Source organism: Carassius auratus, chromosome 21 (genome assembly GCF_003368295.1).
Source record: "Carassius auratus strain Wakin chromosome 21, ASM336829v1, whole genome shotgun sequence".
Lineage (NCBI taxonomy): Eukaryota > Metazoa > Chordata > Actinopteri > Cypriniformes > Cyprinidae > Carassius > Carassius auratus.
In genome coordinates this window covers 9,488,088-9,511,099 of record NC_039263.1, presented here as the reverse complement: position 1 = coordinate 9,511,099, position 23,012 = coordinate 9,488,088, and the positions used below count along the sequence as shown (strand labels likewise).

Here is a 23,012-nt window from a genome sequence, read left to right as displayed (position 1 = left end):
TAGTTTTGAGGTCGTCTGGATGCTAGTGCACACCTAAAACATTTAGCAGATTGAAAATCCATTCATACCCAGGACAATTTTTTAATTTTGTGAGAGTAGTCAAATCCACAATCCACAGTCATTTCAGAACATTTTCTTCAAGTTGATGAACTATAAAAACATCAGCATTTAAAGTGGCAGACATCAAAATTGTGGCACGTTCATTTAATGAACAGAAAGTGTTTATGCATTGATTTGGAAGCCAATATAGATATTGTTACAGTTATCGTTCTTGACCTAAAAATTATGATCTAAATTACTGATTTAAAATACTGACTCCTCTTTAACTCATGGGATGTATCTAAAACTGCTCTCTAGAATGAGAATGTCCTTTCCCTCTAAACAACCCATTTCTGATGCATCCCAACTTCCTGTTTCCATAGGGAGTACCGCATGATTTCATGGGTTCTTTACAGTCGATAGCTCTTGTGAAGTACTGGGATTGTGAAAATCTGGCATGCTTTGAAGTTAGGAGTATTAAGAGACATGGAGGCTAATGTTCCCATGAGAGGGAAGCATTATGGGTCATTTCAAAACACAGCACTGCCTTCACCACCAGCTCTTTATTTCCATCACCCAGTAGCCTGAAATGTAACTAATAGAAGGCAGGTGTCTGATGCACATCATCAACCGCTTTTCTCTCTTCCTGCCTTTCTTTTTCTCTTTAATCAGTTTGTGGAAAAAATTGCGGAGGTTGATGGCTCATCTGGCGGTTCGTTCTCAAAAAAAAAAAAAAAGGCTGGACACAGTGCAGATTATAAAGAGAGAGGTGATTTTCACCAAACAGAGATAAACAATGGTGCAACAATTTTTATATATATATATACACACAGGTGTTGACATGTCCACCATCTGTTTTCTCTCCGAAGTTTGGACCAAATTTAATGAAACGCTAATCGTTTTTCTTTTTTAAATGCTAGGTACATGGAGTATTTCCCTCTACCCTCCAACACTAGCTCAGATTTCTACTTTGAGAAAAGTGCCAACTACTTCGACTCCGAGGTCGCGGCCCGGCGAGCAGCTGCTCTTCTGCCCAAAGCCAAAATCATCACCATTCTTATCAACCCGGCTGACAGAGCCTATTCCTGGTATCAGGTCAGTATCTATCTGCTCATGTGTCATCCAATCACATCCAGGGTCAGTCAAGGCCATGATGCCTGCTCTGGACAGAAGATTAGATCTGCAAATGGGAAAAATGTGTAATTCGGAAGGAATTGTAAACAGCATTGTTGTGCTGGGTCTGACAGAAAAATGATGTCCTTTTGAAATGTGGACATTTAGATACTGTAACTATATTTGGATTGTATGGATGGAAGAAAATGGTATAAAAATGATTTACAGCCATACATTTAGCAGCTTATGCAAATTATAAAGAAATGATGCTCTGACGCTTTGACTTCTAAAACAGTTTCTTTTTTCTGGAACATTCTTTTGTGGGTCTGCTTGCATGTTTCCAATGACAGGTTTTTCTTTTTTTTTTACAGATGGCTTCATGTTCATCTTAATAAACTGCCTTTTATCTATTAACATCTGTAAAAATGTATATTCTGTACTTTCTAATACAGAAAAACAAAATACAGGGCCTCTGGGTGTCCTTAAAAAGGCTTAAAATCTCGTCATTTGAGGCCATGTCTTAAATGTCTTGGTACAAAACATATTTTATGTACCCTATTAATCATGTGATTACTATGCTTCAAAAGTTTGTGATTTAAATATGAGCACTGCTTGTTTCAATTTAAAAACACTCACAATTTCAAGCTATGAAGACCTTACATTTTTGTAATTGAATATGATCTAACTATTAATGAATAATTAAAATATACTTTTATGGTTTTATATTGTAGAGTTTAGTATTTTATCTTTTATATGAGTCCTGGTGTATATCAGGTTTTTGTGTATATAAGAGTCCCACATATAATAAAACAAATGCATAAAATACATAAAAAAAATACATTAAATCATTTTTTTTATTTTTTTTTATATTATTATTGGTATGTTAGTTACACAATTATCTGTATGTAGCATTTAATTCAACATAAATTCTTCTTGTCTCTGCTTACCCCATCACAGGAAAAATGCACTTCATGGGGTTTACTTACTTTTTTCACAACACTGTATTTCATCACGAAATTGTAAATATAAATTGTCTGTTTTCCAGCACCAGAGGGCTCACGATGATCCTGTGGCTCAGAAATACACATTCCATGATGTCATCACTGCTGGGCGGGATGCGCCCATCAAACTGAGGGTCCTGCAGAGCCGTTGTCTAGTGCCCGGACTTTACGCCACACACCTGCAGCGCTGGCTCACACACTATCACTCCAGTCAGGTATCGAGCGGAGTTCATGCGGGTCCATAGATGCGCTGTGCAGTTGAGGATGTTTCTATGATTTAAGTTAACCGCTTTGTTTCTTTTCAGATCCTGGTCCTGGATGGACAATTGCTGAGGACAGAACCAGCTTCAGTGATGGACAAAATCCAGAAGTTTCTAGTCATGACAAACACGCTCAACTACCACAAGATTCTTGCGTAAGAAGCTTGTCCCCAAAAGTTCCTCATTTCTCTTTTATGATTGACAATTAAAAGTCATTATTATGCGATACATTATTGAGCAGCTGGAGTGTATGGTTTAGAGCTGCTTTGAAGTGTTTCACAGTAGTCTCCTCGTCTGACAGGTACACAAGAGTGCTTGTTAATTCATTGCCTTCTCTTCCACCTAGTGAAAACTCTTTCACTTTAGTCAAGCCCTTGCACTTGTCTCTCGTTCTGTCTCATTCTCTGTCTCATGCTGTACCACATAATCTCATAAGCAGTAACATCTGTCAGCCACATCTCCCACTGGCCAATGAAGGTGGTTTGTCCTGTATAGCCTCTCAGGAGGCCTAGCTGTGCACCATCTGTTTGTGATGTTCCCTTACAATTAGGCAGATGTTGAAACATTGCCCTGTTTTTGCTGCCTGTCCTTCATTTTGTCCCTTCCTTCCTGCTGCAGGTTCGATCCGAAGAAGGGTTTCTGGTGCCAGGTGCTAGATGGAGGGAAGACCAAATGCCTGGGCAAGAGTAAAGGGAGAAGATATCCTGACATGGACGTTGATGTGAGATTATGATTCTGGTTCATATTCCTGGTTCAGTTAAAAACAGTCTTGTCTTTTTGGGGTTGTTTGGCTTTACAACAGATGTTGAAAGGGGAAAAGGAAGCTTGTTCAGACATTTTTGGTATATTTGACTCAAATGTCTATAGTTTTCATAATATCAGTAGTAAAAACTGCATAAAATCATCTTAATATCACATTTTTTGCAATACAATACCATTCAAAATTTTGGTCTCATTTTTTGTTTTTGAAAGCGGTTTCTAATGCTGATCATTACTCTCTTTTTTTTTTTTAGATACAAAAATATATATATATATTTTGTGAGAATTTCATGTGATGGCAGCTATTACTCCAGTCTTCAGTGTCACATGATCTATGACAAATCATACTAATATGATAAAACATTTCTTATTGCCAGTGCGAAAAACAGTTCCACACATTTACTTGAAATAGAATTATGTAAGAGTGTAAATGTCTTTACTGTGTCTTTGGTCAATTTAATGTGCACTTGCTGAATTAATCAATTATTTCTATCATAAATTATATTTATTTACACATAAATAATAATGACATCACTAACAGATAAAGTACATATAATATAGTCTTGATATTTCACAAAATGCTCTTCAAATAGAAATTTTTATGAGTCTTTTCATGGTTGAAAAACGAATTGAGTGATTACGTGAGGGGTGAGATGTTCATTCATGTTTATTTCACATTAAAGCTAGTAATAAAGAGGAATGGATAATCACACTCACTTGTGCACCGTGCTGCCATTAGAACTAATGCATTTATACAGCAATTGTTTTTTGTTTTGTTTTTGTGCACCCTGAAGATATACAAGTAGTCTATTTTTGTCAAATTCTTGTTAATTCAGGTACATTCAGACTGGAGTTTTTTCTACAAGGGCACAACTTCAGTCAGATCTTTTAACAGACTATGATAAAGAGAGGCTCAGTTGGATGCTGAGGACCTTGATGTTACCTTGAGGCTTCTTGGCAGACACATCAGAGTTAATGAGGGGTGAAAGAACAGGCTGATGTGTCGTGGCTTTGCAGACGCAGTGGCAGCACTCCTCAGAGAAAGAGCTGTACACAGAGGGGGACACTGTCATTTAACACTCACAGTCACAGCAGTGGCTTAAGGTTCATGACCTTTTCTAGCCCGGAGATGTTTGCTCTTATATCCAGTCAAAAATATTTAGCTTTTTAACATGGCTTTTTCTAACCATTTTAAAAGTAGATGAGTGATGCTGATGATGTTAAAAGGAATGAAGATGTAATGCTGTAGGGTGTGTGTGTGTGTGTGTATATATATATATATAGAGAGAGAGAGAGAGAGAGAGATGTATGGATATATGTCTCTAATGATTTTCAGGTTATTGAAAAAAAATAAAATAAAATGCTAAACTGATTAAAATGAAAATAAAATGCTAATCGGAGTAAATCCTACCAATGAATTTGAATATTGCAACATTATAATGTACAGAATGAAAAAATATTATGAGATTTTCTTAATTTTCTAAAGATTTAACTGTTTTATTAAATTGGATTTAAATTTGTTAAAGTGTTTAAAAAAATCTATTTTAAGTGAGCATCAGATAATAGTTGAGTCACTTTGGATAAAAGTGTCTGCTAAATGACTAAATGTAAAAGTCAGTCTAATCTAAATGTAAAAATAAAAAATTACTAATAATGCCACATATAGCTTGAGCATGACTTTACATATTGTGCGTTTCATATTTGCAGAAAAACTGACTCCATCCTCTTCCTCCACAGTCCCGGACCTTCCTGAGAGAGTACTACCATGAGCACAACATTGAGCTCTCCAAGCTGCTGTACAAAATGGGCCAGCCGCTGCCTAGCTGGCTTAGGGAGGAGTTACTTCACAGCAGGTAACCTGAAGAGGGGGGTGGGGACACACTGGTCAGACTCGGACACCCCTCCTTCTGCTCTTGAGGGGACTCACCCTCTTATCCACCCCTGTAAGCCGCCGGCCACAGTAGTTGGTCAAGTCTCCTCCAGCGGCTTTGTGGACCTTCAGTTTGGAGAACTGAGCTTCTAGAGGATGTGACAAAGAGGTAGAGAAAGATGCCCTTAGGTGTGCTAGTGGCTCTGTTCCATTTTGGAGGACAGTGATGTGCCCAGGACATAGCCCTGGGGTACACCCACTACAATCCTTGGCTCTAACATGGGATCACAACGGGAGGCTTCCAAAAGACATTCTACTTGTCTGGTGTTTTGAAGTACCAGGAAGACATAATGTCAGAACAAATGGACATATATGGGAGAGGAGGGCACATATTTCTTTGAGCTGTAGGACATACACAAGTCCGCAGCAGATAAATAAGTGCCAGGGTGGTACCTTAAAGTCAGACTTTCTTTGTTTTCTTGGTTAAATATTATTTTAACATTCATTTCATGTGTTGTTTTCCACAACACAAGGCTGTTCACCTTGTAGTTTCATATTTCTGTTTTGAACTTTTTTTATTTCATAGGATATTAAGCCCATTCGTTACAAATGCACCCTCTGGGCTTAAAATGTGACATTTAAAGGTGAATTTTCATCACGATGTATTTATGGCTATTAGTTGCGAATCCACAGGACAGCTTAATAATGTGTGATAAATTGTGGTACTAAAACACAGATAAGCTACATCCATAATCAATGTGACTGTAAATATGAAACTGTAAAAAAGCTGGGTATTTTTTGGCCCGTTATATGTGCAGTAACTGCCTTAATGCAACTTAATCAAGCCAATTACGGTTAAATTCACTAAAGTATACAAACTGATGTGTTTTGACAGGCCTTAGGGGCTGATCTTTTTAATCTTAATTCGAATGATGAATGTCGAGAACTGGACCCATGTGTTATTTTGGCAATGGCATTATATCACAAATTTCACTGGAGTGTTAAGTAAGGGTATTGCAGTTTTAATAGCGATCCATAAAACCTGTCCGCCAATAATCCTTTTATCACCTTTTTTTATCTTGTTTTATTGAATGTTTTACCCTTTTTAAGTTTTTATGTGATTTTTTTTTAGCATGTCACAACATCTTATCACTTTGCATTCAGGGTTGTCTTCAGAATGTGTCCAGGAATGTATTGTCTCTGCCAAGAGACCATTTTAAAAGGCCATTTTATATGACTTGTGTTCTGTGGGAACCGTTGACTGCTACTGAACCATATGAATTACACCCATGAATGTAAGCAAGGATGCTATATAATAGACACAATGCCTTTTCAGTGGCAGGCAGGGCGATCCACGGAATTTCCACAAAGCCCCTTAACCCAGTCGCTGGGGCTGAATTAAACCACTGCGCTCATGGATTTAATTTCTCTTGCTGCTGAAATGAGAAGTCATGAAACAAACCCAAATCTCATTTTATGTATAACATAAAAATAATTGGATTTAATTTCGATCCCTTCTTTTTTTCATCCATCTTTGAAAGGTTTCTGTGCACTTTCTTCCGTACTTCCATGCACAACTCCAGCAGACTCACTTCATGCAGCATCTATCAGTCTTCTCTAACAGCTGTGTGCGCCTACAGTCATTTGGCATTTCAATTCAAGTCTGTCAATTCAAAGTCATCCTTTGGTCAAGCATTTTCATAACACTTAGTTCTGGGAGAAAAAATGGCACCAAAAAAGTACAAATTGAACTATGTTTGATGATTAATCACCCCTGATATTCCCTGCTTTAGGATGGACACTTGGGAAGGGGTTTGGCAATATTACAGATGGAGAACTGACAGTATCTCAGAGCGTTTATTTTCTATAATACAGATTTCATTTGTACAATTTGTACAACCCTTAATTTTCTTCATTGACCTCAAAGTGTAATGCTTGAGAAGCACAATGTTTGTGTTGTTGACTGAGGAGTGGAAAAGCATACAATGCATATCTCGTGTGCAAGGATATCACTTCACACCCAGATATGTGCACCAGTCCACAGAGCATTTTGTATTACCAGTACCTTTTACAGATAGTTTTACTTGGTTTTGGTTAAAATGTAAGTAGTTTACAATTGTGTGCGGTACAGAACCATGCACCTTACATGCTGCTCTCGGATTTGTCATAATCACGTGTAACCTTTTTTTTATTGATGATATCATTTAGTATTTTTGCTTCCAACCCCACAACTGACATCTAATAATGCAATATCATGTTTCCTGGTAAAATGGGAGGTTTTGCACAAAGCACAAAATTATGTTTAAATAATGTGTCGCAGTGTACAGAGCCCATTTATTTTGAGTGAATGGAACAGAGAGAGGTTATAAAATATGAATGAACTAGTTATGAATTTTATTTTAGACATCAACCACACTCACACAGACATGCAGAGAGTCCCCATGACTTTCACACTGCCAATATTGTGCTTTCTGTATCATAATGAAGGGTATGAATAGATGGAATAAAATAACTGTAAGGTAATAATCATCTGAACTGTACAAATAAACCTACCGTTGTTAATATTTTTTATTGTTGGTAGCCAATATTTTTGTGATTAATTTGCAAATAAAGAAACCACTGTCTTTTTATTATTTTTTTGTCTTTATTAACTACACATGTATTATTTCAATGAGTACATAATACACAGAAGTATGTGTCTTATGTATACATGTATACACATGACATTGAATATTTGGGGGAATTTTTTTTTACTTTAATTGGTTGGTTTAGACATTGCAGTGTAAAAAAACATTTTTATAGTAATACTAGTTAAAATATTGTGAATGTCACCACTGTTCATAAGATGCTTAAGTCACATTTAAGGTGATAAATATTTAACCCTCTAATTCATATTATAGGTTGTATGCCATGAAATTAACAAGCATTACCAGAAACTTATCATATAATTGTTTTTCGAGTTTAAAAAATATTGTATTTCAATATTGTTAATATTATTATTTCACATAGACGTTCCAAAAAAAAAAAACTTATTTAACATTAAAGAATGGGTTTTGTTAATAAGGGGACCACTATAAAAAGGGACAGACTTGAGTACAGATCAAATAACAATTACAGAAATGATTATATATTTTAAACAAATTCTGTGGCTTTGGCCACCTTTATATGAATGCATTCTTAAATTAAGCATATTTACATACGGATTAGTAGCCTTACAGCTGATCCTTGTCCCATGAAACACTGGAGTGTCACTGGTTGGTTTGATTTTTATAACAAACATAAACTACAGCTGCATCTCAATCTGTCAGCGGCAGGGCATCTGTGAGCATGGCTTGCATCCACATCACACACTCAGCAAAACAGAGTGCATATTGGCCAGATCTTTACACTCCATCATTCTGACACTGCCAATGACCCGCTACATTAACCACAGACTGTTCGTTTACATTTGGATGGCTGAACACTCGTAGTATAGCCACAGTATATATGCCCTGTGTGGGTTGTTTTAGTAGGTGAACATGCAATTTAGATGCATACACTGTCCTAACAGACATTTGTCATTTTAATGAAGTCTCTTGTTATTGACGTATATGTCAGAAGATAACGTAGCCTGTGGATATTGAAATCTTTCAGTTGTTGTTACTTGGCTTACAATCTTGATCTGAGAATTGCGTTTCAAAAACAGCATAATATATGATATATACTTGTTCCCTTTGCAACATTATTTAAAGGGGTCATGAAATGAGAAACCAAATTTGCCTTGATCTTTTGGAATATAAGAGGTCTTTGTACCATTAAAACGTCCTGCAAGTTTCATAGCTTAAGACGTCCTCCCCATTATAAACGAGCCATTTATTTAATCAAGCTCTAAATACAGCTCGTTCTGGATCCATGGTAAGAAGTGACGTCACGGTGCGAAGTGACGTTCCAACCATTTGCATATGACCGCCTCCAGCACCATACAACTACGCTCATTTCGGATCGTTGTCGAGCCGCGCGCCTCACAAGTGTTCAGTCGACGGACAGCGAGTGGGTCTGTGTACAGGAAAATTACAATGCCATGCAGATGTGCTGTTCCTGGCTGTGGACAAACAACATCTTTGAATACGCTGCCGAAAGATCCTGACGTCAGGGAAAATGTAGAATTGTCATTTAAGGGTATTAACAATATTACTTTTAATCACTGGCTAATATAAACACATATGTATCAAGAGAATCTTGAAAATATGTCGCCTTTCTAGTAGGATTAAAAATGTTGCCTCATCAATGCTGCATCTTCAAATATGGCCTGTGCATGCATTTTTGTCCTTGGTACACCCCATCATTTCATTGAAATTAGGTAAATAATGTTAAACTGTTAGCATATTAAGCTATAGAATAATTATGCAACAATAATCCGTTTTCAAGTGTCTCGGGTTACAATTTTTTTATTAATTCAAAATAGTTTCACTTTCCATGTGGACACGGGCTGATCCAGTGTTCGTTGTTGTGGTGATGGTTCATTTTCCTCTGATTCCTCATCTGATTCCGGCTCAAACATATAAGGTTTTATCATCGCAAGAGCCATCGCTTCGAATGCATTACCCGCTACTAAACAGTTACGCTCAATCCGCAAATGTTCTGTCAAATGTCGTTAGCCAATCATAACAGTGGGCGTTAACACTGAACTCTTAAAGGGGAAACAACCCAAAACAGACTGTTTGAATCAAAGGATGAGAAACAGGGTGGGAAAATGTCATAATTCACTACATTTTAAAAGTTTTTTTTTTTTTTTTACTATAGTAATACTATAATTGCACCTTGGGGACCATAATAATAAAATAAAAAAACCCATGTCATGACCCCTTTAAGGAAACCGAAATCCGTCCTGCTGCTGGCATACAGTATTTCTATTACCCTTTAACAAAATCACACGAAAAATATTAACACACAAATAAAGTTTTACACACAAACGTACTATACGAATAAATGTATAGTAGGAATGCCACAGGAAATGCAAGGGCATTAACTAAATATATATTTATAAATATGAAATATTTGTTCTTATTGCATATTTTATAATTATTATTAATCACAGGTGTAAATCAAGCATGTTTTTTTTTATCTGCGATGTTGCGTGTAGAAACTGTTTTAAGTATTTGTCACAGTAGAAAATACATGACAAAATTTCACCGGACACAACTAATAAAAAAAGATAGATAGATAGATAGATAGATAGATAGATAGATAGATAGATAGATAGATAGATAGATAGATAGATAGATAGATAGATAGATAGATAGATTAGATAGATCTAAGAAGAAAGAAAGAAAAACAGCGTACATATTAAATACAGAGATTATGTTTGTTTGTTTTTAAAGTAGGAAAGAAAGAAATGGAGCATACGGGCTCAGGGGACTTTTATTATACACACCAACTCACACTATCACTTCCGCTCGTGGAAGCTGAATCCCAACCCGGAAGCGATTTAACCTTCCTTTCCTGTTTCGGCCTCGATCAGATACACACGTAGGTAAGGCATTATAGTTTCAATCCACTCAAATCCTACCTTCATAAAGATTGTAACGTATAAAAGTGAACCTCGGTAACGTTCCACAACACTTGACGCACCAAAAGAACGTGATATTAATCCCAGAAATAGTGATAAGTGCAGTATTTTAGTCGGATGTTCAGTGTTGCTATAACGGGGTTCTCACGAGCGCAGCTGCATGATCCGATATAGCTACTTGTATATCTAATTCAGTTTGTGAGAAATGTGCTCAGGTTCTCGTGCAAGTTTTTGCTAAAAATATCTACAATGTTTCATGACTCAACTTGAGCTAATAACAGTGTAGCTTTATAAGCCCCCATTTGGCATCCAAAAGAATAATGTCGAGGAAAATTAGGACTTTTCTACAGGACCTGGTATTTGATTAAGTTGTTTGTCAGCAGTTCACACTGAATTATGTCTGTTGCTTATAACTATCTTTGTTTAAATGCATGGTTGCACTCCAGCATTTTTGCTAGATGATGCGAGTCCTATTCAGTCAAATGGTTTAGAAGAGCATTTTATTAAGAAGTTAAAGTCTCAGAACTCGGAGTTAATCATCATTAGTCCCTTGATGATTTTCATGTGATGTTGACCCAACTGTTGAATGTTGTTTTTCAGCAATGGCACCTCGCAAGGGTAAGGAAAAGAAGGAAGAGCAGGTCATCAGCCTGGGACCTCAGGTTGCAGAAGGCGAGAATGTGTTTGGAGTCTGTCACATCTTCGCATCCTTCAACGACACCTTCGTTCACGTCACTGACCTCTCCGGCAAGTAAGTACCGCAAGAGCATGGAGAAATACCTCTATGCACATGAAAAGCACAAATACCAGCAAAACAAATTAAATGAGGTTTTTAATCTGCACAGTGAAGTGTCAGATACCACCGTGATTTCAACTCAAATTTTGCCTTCAAGGGATAGTTCTCCCAAAAATGTAAATTGTAATTAATGACTCGCCCTCATATCGTTCCAAACCCATAAGACCTCTGTTCATCTTCTGAACACAGTTCAAGATATTTTAGATTTAGTCCGAGAGCTTTCTGTCCGTCTATTGAAAGTGTGTGTACGGTATACTGTCCATGTCCAGAAAAGTAATAAAAACATCTTCAGAGTAGTCCATGTGACCTCATAGGGCCAGTTAGAATTTGTTGAAGCATTGTAAATACATTTTGGTTCAAAAATGTAAAAAAAATGATGACTTTATTAAGCATTGTCGTCTTTTCCGGGTCTTTTGTGAGCGCGTTCACAACCCTACAGTGACGTTGCTGACGTACAATGCTGCTGATGTGTTGTCTTTGTTATTGGGTGCACCTGAAAACACGTCAGCAGCGTTGTGAACGCGCTCAATAGACCTGGAAGAGAAGACAATGCTGAATAAAGTAATTTTTTTTACCAAAATGTATTTTCGATGCTTCAACAAATTCTAACTGACCCTCTGATGTCACATGGACTACTTTGTTTTTCTTACCTTTCTGGACATGGACAGTATACCGTACACACAGCTTCAATGGAGGGACAGAAAGATCTCGGACTAAATCTAAAATATCTTAAAGGGATACTCCACTGTGTTTTCATATTAAACTATGTTTTTCCCTTTACTAAGACGAGTTGATTACATACCTCTCTCGTCTCAGTGCGTGCACTCAATCGCTTTGGCGCGCGGTGCCACTTTGAAAGCACTTAGCCCATTCATTCAATATGGGCCAAGCAGAGAAGCTACCAAACACCTCCATGTTCTGCCTATTTAAATAGTTACTCGCGTACTGTAACTCGACCTAGGACAGTAACACAAAACAAAACGTTGCGCTTTTCTAAGCGTGTAAAATGGGTAACTATATTGTATGGCGGAATACCATGGCAAGTGCTTGTAAGCACTTCGTCTTGGCGCAGTAATATCAGTCACCGCGCGCCAAAGCGATTGAGTGCACTCACTGAGACGAGAGAGGTATGTATCAACTCGTCTTAGGTAAGGGAAAAACATAGTTTAATATGAAAACACAGTGGAGTATCCCTTTAAACTGTGAGCTCCATTTTTGGGTGAACCAAACCTTTAATTCTGTATTGCTCTAAATGTGCATTTAACTTGTCCATTCCAAACCTGTGGTTTTCATTTTCACCAAAAAATAGTTTGTACTTTATGATAAGCTTTGCGATTAGCTTTGAGTGATGCCCAAACTAAAATGTAAGTTGTTAGAGTGTAGCTCTTTCATTGGACTTTAATAAGCTCTTTCATAAGCTTTCACACAAAGATTTTTAAAAAGTAATCTTTTAGGACTTCTAGTCCATGAACAAAAAACAGCCAGTTTTGAGGTGAATCACAACATAACAAAATATTGATTTGGATCACAAGTATTTGAAAATCAAACGAAAAGAGGTGTAAAAATGTATACTTGTAAGCTGTAAACAAGTGCATATATATATATATATATATATATATATATATATATATATATATATGTATGTATGTATATGTTCACACAAATTTAGTTTTGAGAGCATAGGGAGGTTGTCCTTAATAGTATTTCAAGGGTGTGGATGAGTTCTGAAATGATTTTGCATGATTTGCTCGTCAGGATTCTTTGATTGGATGGATCTCCAGGAGTTCCACTGTTAAACATGTGACCCCCCATGGAAAAAATAAATGGGATTTTTACTTCTTCTGGTTTTCTATTTGAATGTGACTGTTAGATGCATCATATCAGGGTTTTACGTCAACAGCGTTTGCATATGAGATGCATAACTTGTAGTTGCCACATTTTAACATTTAATATTGGAAAGAAAAAAAAGACCTGTCAACACCCAAATTTTTAGTTTGGGAAGAACTGCTGCATAGCATGCAATATGTACCAGAAGTTTTATTTCTTAGAGTAATTTAATTGTAAATAGTGACCATGATTTTCTTAAATGCATTTCCATTTCATAAAAAAAGGTGATGTTTGTCATTTAACATTCGGATGGTGGTCATATTCTGACGTGAGTTTTCCTTTGTTCCTGATCTCCAGAGAAACGATCTGCCGTGTTACTGGTGGAATGAAGGTGAAGGCCGACAGAGACGAGTCCTCTCCTTATGCTGCCATGTTGGCGGCTCAGGATGTGGCTCAGAGGTGCAAGGAGCTGGGGATCACCGCTCTGCACATCAAGCTGAGGGCCACTGGTGGAAACAGGTGCGAGACCCTGAATGCACAACACATTTACAGACTACAGCTCTAATATCACGTTTATGAGAAGAACTTATGAGCTTGCATCATGATTTACTTGCCCTTTCACCCACCCCTCTTAAGAACCAAGACACCTGGACCAGGGGCACAGTCCGCCCTCAGGGCTCTGGCTCGTTCCGGCATGAAGATTGGCCGTATCGGTATGTTAGCACTAGTACTGCCATCTAATGATGCCTAATGTTTGTTCAGGGTAATCTTGTTTTTGAGGAAGTCTCATTCACTTTCATTTTCTTCTACAGAGGACGTCACCCCCATTCCATCGGACAGCACCCGCAGAAAGGGAGGTCGCCGTGGACGTCGTCTGTAAACTATGGGATCTTTTCAGAATAAAACGTCAAATTATACTTTTGCGTCCTGTCTTCATTACAATGATTTCTTTTAAGCTGATAACACGTCTGACCGGTTTGATTATCTGATGTTTTAGTTTAGTTTTAAAACCAAATGAATGAATGCTAGGGGAATACCAAGAAAACATCCTCATTCCGATTTTACCAGAATAATTTCCTCCAAGTATTTCACCCTGTGCAGACAATGATGTCATACTTCTAAATAATTGACATTTAAAAATAAAAATAGCAAAACTTACACTATATTTGAAGTATTGTAAAAAGATCTTCTATTGGGTGACTTTTGTCTCATTTATGGTCTATAAACTAGAATTTGATAAGCCAGTTTTCACTTTAGGAGAATTTTATTTGATATTGGGCAAGATAATTGAAAGTGAAAGCATTGCAGTTCATAGGGATAGTTCGCTCAAAATGTAAAAAAAAAATAAAATAAATCCAGTCGTTTGCTCATCTTCATGTTACATTTGACTTTCTTCTGTTTAACACGATAATATTTTTCTGCTAAATGAATAAATGTAATGTAACACTAATATTTCAAAAATGTTTTTAATCAAACGGCCATTGACTTCCATGGTAATTCTTATCAGTGGCTACCATCAGCTGTTTGGTGACCAATATTCTATAAGAATATCCATTTTTGTGAACCTCGAAATTAATACAAGTTTGGAGAAACCGGAGAATAAATGATGACGGAGTCTTCATTTTTGGGAGAACTGTTCCTTTAATATGTGTTTTAGTATTAGGAAAACAATCGTGTTGCATTTTGTCTATTATTTTTACTGCGGGAGGGAAAAAGCCTTCTATTACAACTTAACAAATATAAAAAAATATATATAAAAAATAAACCTAAATTATTTCAATATTCCTTCAGAAAAGTTTACCATGGTAACAGGCCGCTCGAGCTTGTAAGTACTGTCTTTGTTACGAGTTTGTATTGGATAAGTAGCCTATATCACAAAAGGTGTTGTTTAAAAGCATTTTAGATTTTTTAAAAACAAGTCTGGCAAAACTAAGCGACATCATTGAATCATTTGCACACTTAAATGACTAGCTTTACGTGGAAACAGTTCATTCCAGTTCACTTTTGTCTGACAACTGATGATGCAGTCCTTCATAACCAATGAAATAATAAACTCCAGGCACTTTCATCCGAGTGTCGCCGCTGGACTCTCAGTTCTCATATTTTCATACTAGAGCTCTGTTACAAAAACTCCTGGAGCAAACTAACAACATTTTGAGAGGTTTTTCTGACTATCGAGCAGAAATGTCCACCGACGGAAACGACGGACCACTTCTCAGGTCTCCAAGTGAGACGACCTCAATCAACATGGGAACTCAGAGAAGGTGAACATAATTTTTATTTGTTTTATAGACAAATCTTATTTATTTACCCCACTTGCAAATGTTAAATGGAGGTAAACGCTAAATGTTTGAGTGTAACGAGCTGTTTTGTGTTATTTCTTCAATAATTAGGCAGAAAAAAATGTAATATGTGACTTTTATAATATATTTAGTCATCACTTTCAGTGTTTCATTTAAAAACCAAACTAAACTATAATACATTTTAGTGAAAATTATTAATTTTATTAATTAAAATGTTTTTTAAATTTTACGCATTTTAAATTATCACACGTCATCTTACTTATCTGATTAATAATTCAGTACAGCTTAAAATACCAGACACGCTATAAGATTTTCTTCTGCTTTTACGAGCTCAGAATATTTGACTAAAAAAGAAAATATATATTATATAATTACTATATATAAACTATTTTTAATGTAAAACCAAATGTAATATAATACTTTTCTGTCCCTTTTAGGACACGTAACAATTTTGAAAGATGACTTAAAAAAATATTTGTTAGTTTTTGTTGTTGTTGTTTGTTTCCACCATCATTTCACTCATTTGTATGCACTGGTCTATGTTTCCTAACAGATCTAACAATCAGGCCCTGAAGGTGGCAGGAGTGACTCTGCTGGCCGGCATACTGATCGCAGGTCAGGCCTTCACCGCCTACATGGCCTACAGCCAGAAGCAGCAGCTCAACACCCTGGAGAGACGCAGCGACCGCCTGCAGGAGATCAGCCGCAAGTCTGGTCAGCCAATATCTATTTCATGGCCTTCTCATCATACTACCTTTTAAATCACCCTTAACCCATAAGGGTCCTCTAATGAAAGCATAAAAAATCAGACTGTCTTCCCTTTTTTTTATTCAGTAAATCGTGCCCCCTTGCAAATGCATCTCCCCATGAGCTCCCTCGCTCTGAAATACGTGGAAGAGCCTGAGGAGAAGAAGGTAAATCTCATTTCCTCTTCTTGAATGTGGGCTGGCAGCCACTTGATGTCAGGATTGAGTCGGAAAACCAAATGGTTTTGATTTCGAAATGAGGACGATCAAAACAGGAAGCCATATACGAAAATAACAAAATATAAATCCTGCCATCTACAGCTTTCTCATCTCATTCATTTATTTAATTGTCATCATGCTCTTGTTTTTCAGGATTCCTCTTCCTCAAGTCCCAAACCAGGTATCAAGATCTGTTTCGATATCAGATCATTTCTGAGCAGTTTTATGTCTTTTGCTCACACATGTGTGTATGCTCTGTCCCACAGAGCTCACCCAGTGCCAGAAGGAGGCTTCTGGGGAGGTCAAGAGTCTTCTGCCATCTTTCCGCCCCAAGTGTGATGAGAACGGAGACTATCTGGCTGAGCAGTGCTGGGACAAGACCGAGTTTTGCTGGTGTGTGGACAAGAACGGCGTCGAGATGCCTGACTCCCTGACCAACGGCACTACTAAGTGTCAGGACTTCAATTCTGGTATGAACTGAATATCTGTGTTATAGAAGGCCATGGAAGCTGATTTATTCCCTAACGTACATGATAAACTCACAATAATTATATTAAGATCAAAAGTGCTACATGTTCAGAAATAAATACAGCTTTCCTTTTATTGTATCACATAATTTAAAGCAACTTCATGTAACTTTTTTTTTATCGGTTTCAAAAGAATTCTTATGGTACACTGATATCTAATAAAGCAAAACAGCTGCTGTTTCTCTCCCACACTTCTCAAATATCTGTCCTGGGAGTATTTAAGTTTGGAGAGCAGGTACAAAATTCTGCAAAAAAAGTTAAATAAAAATATGCAGCAATTATGACTTACAAATTCCACTCATGTACCTTTAGGTGTCTCCAAATCAGCAAAATACACAAAAATGCATACAGTTGCTTTAAAGAACTCGATCAATAATTATTTCATTTTACTGTCATTTTCCAGTTAAGAGTAAGGTTTATTCATCTTCATGAATGCAGTCACCTGACTTGCGTTTTGTTTTCGTTTAGCAGTTACAGAATTGAAATGTAGCCAATGGTGTTATATGAAACATAACTCTAATATAAATCATTCTCTGCAGAGCCTATGTTGGGAAGAGATGGCCATTGAAGAGGAGCAGCGAAGAGCAGTTCAAATATAAATAGCATTTTCTGCTATCTTTAACAGTTCTACTTTCACATTTAATGGCTTGGTTTGAGGTTAAGAGCTTTTTTCAGCCGATTAAGATATTTTCTGTCACAATTGTGGAAATTAAAGTTAAATGTTTTCTATTTTACTGGTAATTATTACAGACTACAGTAGATTCTGCAGTGCTGACCTTTTATGAAAAACTTTCACTTGATGCAATTGCTTTTTTTAACGAACCTTTGTAAAATGGATCGAGAGAGAGAAGTAATATGTAGAAGGATAGCTGAAATTGGACAATGGATAGCTAACAAAGATGGACAATAAAATTCATTACTAACTACTTGTGTGCCCCGTGTCTGATATATACAGATTCCTGTAACTTTAAAGCCAAAATGCTTGCAGAACACCTGAATCTGTCTCTGTTCGATTTCCATTTTTGTACTATTTCATCATCGCTCGCTATCGAAGCGTAGGTTACTATCTTAGTTAGCATACAGACCATTTTTTAAATATGTCATCCACAGTACTTTCAAAAATTTTTCGTCTCATATTTTTCCTATTAAAATTATTAACCATACATTTTCTAGACCCAATTTTTATTCATTAAAATACAACATTTTCAAAAACCCCATGCAATGAAAAACATGCAATGAATGTAAAAGAATCTTTCCACAAAAATATATCACGCATGATGGAAATGATATTAGAAGGCATGCCAAAGAAATACTATACACAAATAAAGCAAAGGAAAGAATTCCTATTTTTCAAAACTATTCTTTTGATATAATTCTTTATGTAGAAAAAGTATGCATTATTATATGGATTACACTTTAAAACCTCACCACTCCATGCAAAAAAAAAAACAAATGCATGATACTCAGATTTGACCTCAAATTAGACTACTTCCTGTTTTCTATTTCACTTCCAAAGGCTGACTTCCATTATATCTATTAAAAGCAGAAGTGGTTGAGTGTGGTAAAGTGCAACATTTATTTATCCAACAACTACATAAAAGGCTTCAGCAACTCAAGTCCAGCGATCTCTGACACTTGACAGGTACAGGAATCAATGCCAGACATCATTTACAAAGTGTGTTGTGCCTGATTGTTCACCTGTTTAGTGCAAACCTCTATTAAAAATAAAGGCATTGGAAAAAATATTCATTTAACAGACAGAACATTGACATTTTGAGCATATTAAGAACTGATAAATAACAACGCTTTGGCCATTTTTACCATTTAAGGAATTTAGGTGTATAGTGTCTTAAAAAAAAAAAAGCTGTTGTAACAGCACAGACCTAACCCACTTTAAATAGAAACCTAGCCTAAAATTGCTAACCCAAGTATCATCTAAATACCTCCAGTTATTCTATGTGGTCTGATGAGTGGCATCTCAGTTGAGGTACGTTTAAGTTTCTGGAAGAGGCACCATTTCTGAAGTTGTTTTTTTGGCTCCCTCTATCTCTTCTTAAAGGAGCTGAAGTAGTTTTTTATGGTCTGCTCAACGTTAGGAACTTGATAGCTCTGAGCAGCATAGATGCCTGTGCAGGTTCCTACGAGAACTCCCAGGACCGCAGAGGAGCGGAGCTTCGCCACCACATACCCAGCCAAAAAGCCCTTCAGGAAGGGGGAACTCAGCACACTTCCACCCTAAATTGAGGAAGAGGGAAAAAAAAACTTTGCGTGAGAGAGAAACTTGAACACAGAACTCCATAAGGCAAAATAATCAGATGGACCCTTTTTACAAATTTTGAATACTGAATTTTCAATGAAGTAAAAGAGTAGAAAGTAGGCTACAGCTGTAGCTGTATCCTATTCACTTTCTCCACAGAAGAACTGTTTTTTTTAACTGGATCTCATAAACCTTTAAAGAAACCTATTGTTACCCACAAGGTTAGTAATCAATTCTATATGCTTGTGTTAAAACCATCCGGCCAGATTATGTCAACTAATTTTTGTTTTAAAGCTGCAGTCTGTAACTTTTGCCGCTCTAGCGGTTAATAAATAGAACTGCATGCATCTTGCGGAAGAACATTGTAGCCGGAACTACTTCTCTCAGTTTAGGTCTATGACGAATCACGCAGGTACTGGGCTACTTCGCAGTGGTGCCTACCCGGACCAGTCGAAAATAGTCCAAATATAAACACTTATTATAGGTGTACCGTAGTGATTCAGGATAAGCCAAAAACACAGTTTGGAAAATGTATTCATGGTGTATTCGTTTATATACATTTTGTAAATTTTAAACACAAAAAGTATTCAGCTTTTAAAGCAATCATCTTTAAAATTGAAATTCATGGTGATAGACTACATTGCCCATAATCCTACAAAGAAATTTGCACCAAAAGAACTCTCACCCAACTTCCATGAAGCACTACATAATATATTTTTATATATGCATATTTTGCAATCAACTAAATATTGGTTCTACATTCATAATCAACATCTTTCAAATCAACAGTTTTAGTTATATCTATTTTTTTTATTTTTTTGGGGATTGTAGTTCTTTCCCTCATTTAAGTTGTTAAGGGAATAGTTCACCCAAAAATGAAAATTCTGTCATTAATTACTCACCCTCATGTTGTTTCAAATCTGTAAAACCTTCGTTCATCTTCAGAACAAAAATTAAGATATTTTTCATGGAATCTAAGAGCTCTCTGACTCCATAGACAGCAAGTTTGTGACATCAGGGGTTCAACCGTAATTTTACAAAGCTAAAACTTTTTATGTATTCATGCATGAGCTGTCTGCTGAACGTAAACAACACGGATTACATTGATTACGTTCTGGGGTACTCTCCAAAATGGGGGAAGACGGTAACTCGGGAGAAGAATTGCTGAATAAATTGTTATTTTAATTTTCTTGGCACACAAAAAGTATTCTTGTAGCTTTGTAAAAATACGGTTGAACCCCTGATGTCACATGGACTATTTTACCGATGTCCTTGCAAACACATTTACGGTCTGTGAAGCGTCAGAGAGCTCTCAGATTCCATCAAAAATACATTAATTTGTGTTCTGAAGATGAACGAAGGTCTTACGGGTTTGAAACGACGTGAAGGTGAATAATTAATGAAAGAAATTAATACACAAGTACACAATTTTGCACACAATGTCTTATTTTCAGATTTTCAAATACTTTTTAGCATAGAAACTAGTTCAGCATTTGTTGCACTCTCACAAGCAGTGTTTTCTTTTCCTCTCTCACTTTAAGTGAACATGCTAGACGTACGACTTCAATTGTTGTGGAAATTCGTCATAGCAGTAACATTCATGAAAAAGCGTTCATTGTCGAGTTTGCCAAAAATCTAAGGTGCTACTGTACGTTACCTGTGGGACCCCAACCCCGACTTCATCCTCCACCCGACGCTGGATGTTATCGAGCTGGTCTTTGAGCAGAGATAGATCTTTCAGCTGCCGGAATGGATCCTGATTAAGAAATATTAAAATTGAGAAACTAACGCAAAAACAAACTGTCTCATGTTAGATGACGGACTTTCAGCAGTGTGAGTCATCGCGGGTGTGCCAGCAGAAATGCCCTTTTAACTCGGCGCCATCTATCAAACATGTTTCAGCGAAGTGTTGTTAAAGGACACGATAAAGTACAGGTCTTTAACATAAAAGACAGATATTTGGCAGAGAAAATACATGTAACTTAACATTAACTGACTGTTGTCTGTTGAACTTGCAACAATATTACCATCTAAAACCGTAAGAAACATAAGATTTAGCATTTTCCCGTGATCTCTCTGCCCGAAAATGCTACCCAAACAGCCAAACAGTAATCGAAAACAATGTTAAAATTACAGAACATTAAGTGTCTTCTAAAACTTCTAGGTAAATTCGGTGGCACACCAACCTTATCCGCCATGTTTGCTTGAGTGGGAGAGATCCTGAGCTCGATTGAGCAACCTGAAAAACATGCCTGATCTATATCGCGCTCTAAGTTTGATTACACATGTCTATCTCACGCGCGACGATTTTAAACAATCAGTTAAATAATCAGGAATTTATTTTACTGTCTATGGAAATTAGTGCTTTCAATTCATTAATCTCGATTAATCGCATCCAAAATAAAAGTTTTTCTTTACATAATGTGGTGTATGTGTACTTTGTAGATTTATTAGGGTATATTTAAATACACACCCGATATTTCAGATTTGTATATTAAATATATTTATTTATAATATAAATTATATGAATATAAATATAGACCTGTAAATATTTTTAGAAATATATTACAGTGCTGCTTGAAGGTTTGTGAACCTTTTTTTTATATGTTAATTTTCTATATTTCTGAATAAATATGAACCAAAACATAATCAGACTTTGGAACAAGTCTTGAAAGAAGACAAAGAGAACCCAATCAAACAAGTGATCTCCACTAATGCTTGTGCAAGCTGATGAGTTGTGATAGATGTGGAAGATGATAGAGATGTACAAAATGTGTGGGGCTGGGGATACTCCAGGACAGGTTTGAGAATCACTAGGTTATAGGGTTCAGGTAATTCAGGGTAATTAGGAAATGTTTTCCCAGTCATTTCAATGACAAAAAAGTGTCTCAGTTTATGCAAGTTCACCCCTACTCAGGTGCGGAAACTGAATTATTTACAATTAAAATAAAAATTTGTTATTTTTAGTGCTGTCAAATGATTAATCGTGATTAATGACATCCAAAATAAAAGTTTTCATTTGCATAATATATGTCTGTGTTCTGTGTATTTTTACTATGTATATATAAATATACACTATATACATATATTTTTTAATGTATTTAATTTACATGTCTATATTTACATTCATATAATTAATATTATAAATAAACATATTTAATATATAAAAATAAAATGTTTCTGATATGTATACATGCATATGTTTGTATTTATATATACATAATAAATATACACAGTACACATACATATGTTATGTAAACAACTTTTTTTTTTTGGATGCGATTAATCATGATTAACCATTTGTTCAGTAGTAGTTATTTTTCAGATTTATATTAAATTCATAGAAATAAATTTGTATTAGTAGATTGTAAACATTAATGCTGAACTAAACTGTACTTTAAGCTAATTTCTAATGAAACTTGTAAATACTGTTGAAATATATTTTTAATTACACAAATTGTAATGAAGTTGCAATTTAAAATTTAAAATATTATTAATTTTAAATTCAACGTCAAATAACACACTATAATTACAGCTGTAATCAACTTTATATGTGCTTTAGTATTTTGGTCAAAACATCTCAATTTAATTAATTAAAACATGATGAAAGATTAGACCTATTAATCATAATAATTTAATATGTACTTTAAAGCACTAAAACTTTTAATTTGACATTACTGTATTACAACAAAGATTGTAAAGAAGCATATTTCAACATTAAAATTTAATTTAATTATATTATATTAT

At 35.9% G+C, this 23,012-nt stretch overlaps 3 protein-coding genes across 5 annotated transcripts in view; 2 read left to right on the top strand and 1 right to left on the bottom strand.

Annotated features, from left to right (window-relative positions):
* The window catches only part of LOC113038402 (bifunctional heparan sulfate N-deacetylase/N-sulfotransferase 1-like), a 99,494-nt gene extending 91,819 nt beyond the window's left edge, over window positions 1-7,675 (top strand). For both annotated transcript variants that reach the window (XM_026195773.1, XM_026195774.1), the window contains exons 12-16: window positions 960-1,134; window positions 2,198-2,368; window positions 2,459-2,568; window positions 3,032-3,134; window positions 4,910-7,675. In XM_026195773.1, the coding sequence (XP_026051558.1) occupies window positions 960-1,134; window positions 2,198-2,368; window positions 2,459-2,568; window positions 3,032-3,134; window positions 4,910-5,029 (679 nt within the window). In that variant the 3' untranslated portion in view covers window positions 5,030-7,675. The remainder of the gene's footprint in view (window positions 1-959; window positions 1,135-2,197; window positions 2,369-2,458; window positions 2,569-3,031; window positions 3,135-4,909) is intronic.
* A 2,782-nt stretch (window positions 7,676-10,457) lies between these two features.
* Window positions 10,458-14,130, top strand: LOC113038399 (40S ribosomal protein S14). 2 transcript variants are annotated; one of them, XM_026195770.1, is made up of 5 exons: window positions 10,458-10,554; window positions 11,191-11,341; window positions 13,571-13,732; window positions 13,850-13,926; window positions 14,026-14,130. In XM_026195770.1, the coding sequence occupies exons 2-5, from the start codon at window positions 11,193-11,195 to the stop codon at window positions 14,091-14,093; spliced, it is 456 nt and encodes a 151-aa protein (XP_026051555.1). In that variant the 5' UTR covers window positions 10,458-10,554; window positions 11,191-11,192; the 3' UTR covers window positions 14,094-14,130. The 2 variants fall into 2 exon arrangements, with proteins under 2 accessions (XP_026051555.1, XP_026051556.1); XM_026195771.1 differs by having other exon boundaries at window positions 10,461-10,550.
* Window positions 14,131-18,173: 4,043 nt separating this feature from the next.
* On the bottom strand, window positions 18,174-21,564 carry LOC113038400 (SLC35A4 upstream open reading frame protein). Its single transcript, XM_026195772.1, has 3 exons — window positions 21,452-21,564; window positions 20,923-21,021; window positions 18,174-19,243 (listed from the first exon to the last, which is right to left on the bottom strand). The coding sequence occupies exons 1-3, from the start codon at window positions 21,461-21,463 to the stop codon at window positions 19,052-19,054; spliced, it is 303 nt and encodes a 100-aa protein (XP_026051557.1). The 5' UTR covers window positions 21,464-21,564; the 3' UTR covers window positions 18,174-19,051.
* Between the last annotated feature and the right edge of the window lie 1,448 nt (window positions 21,565-23,012).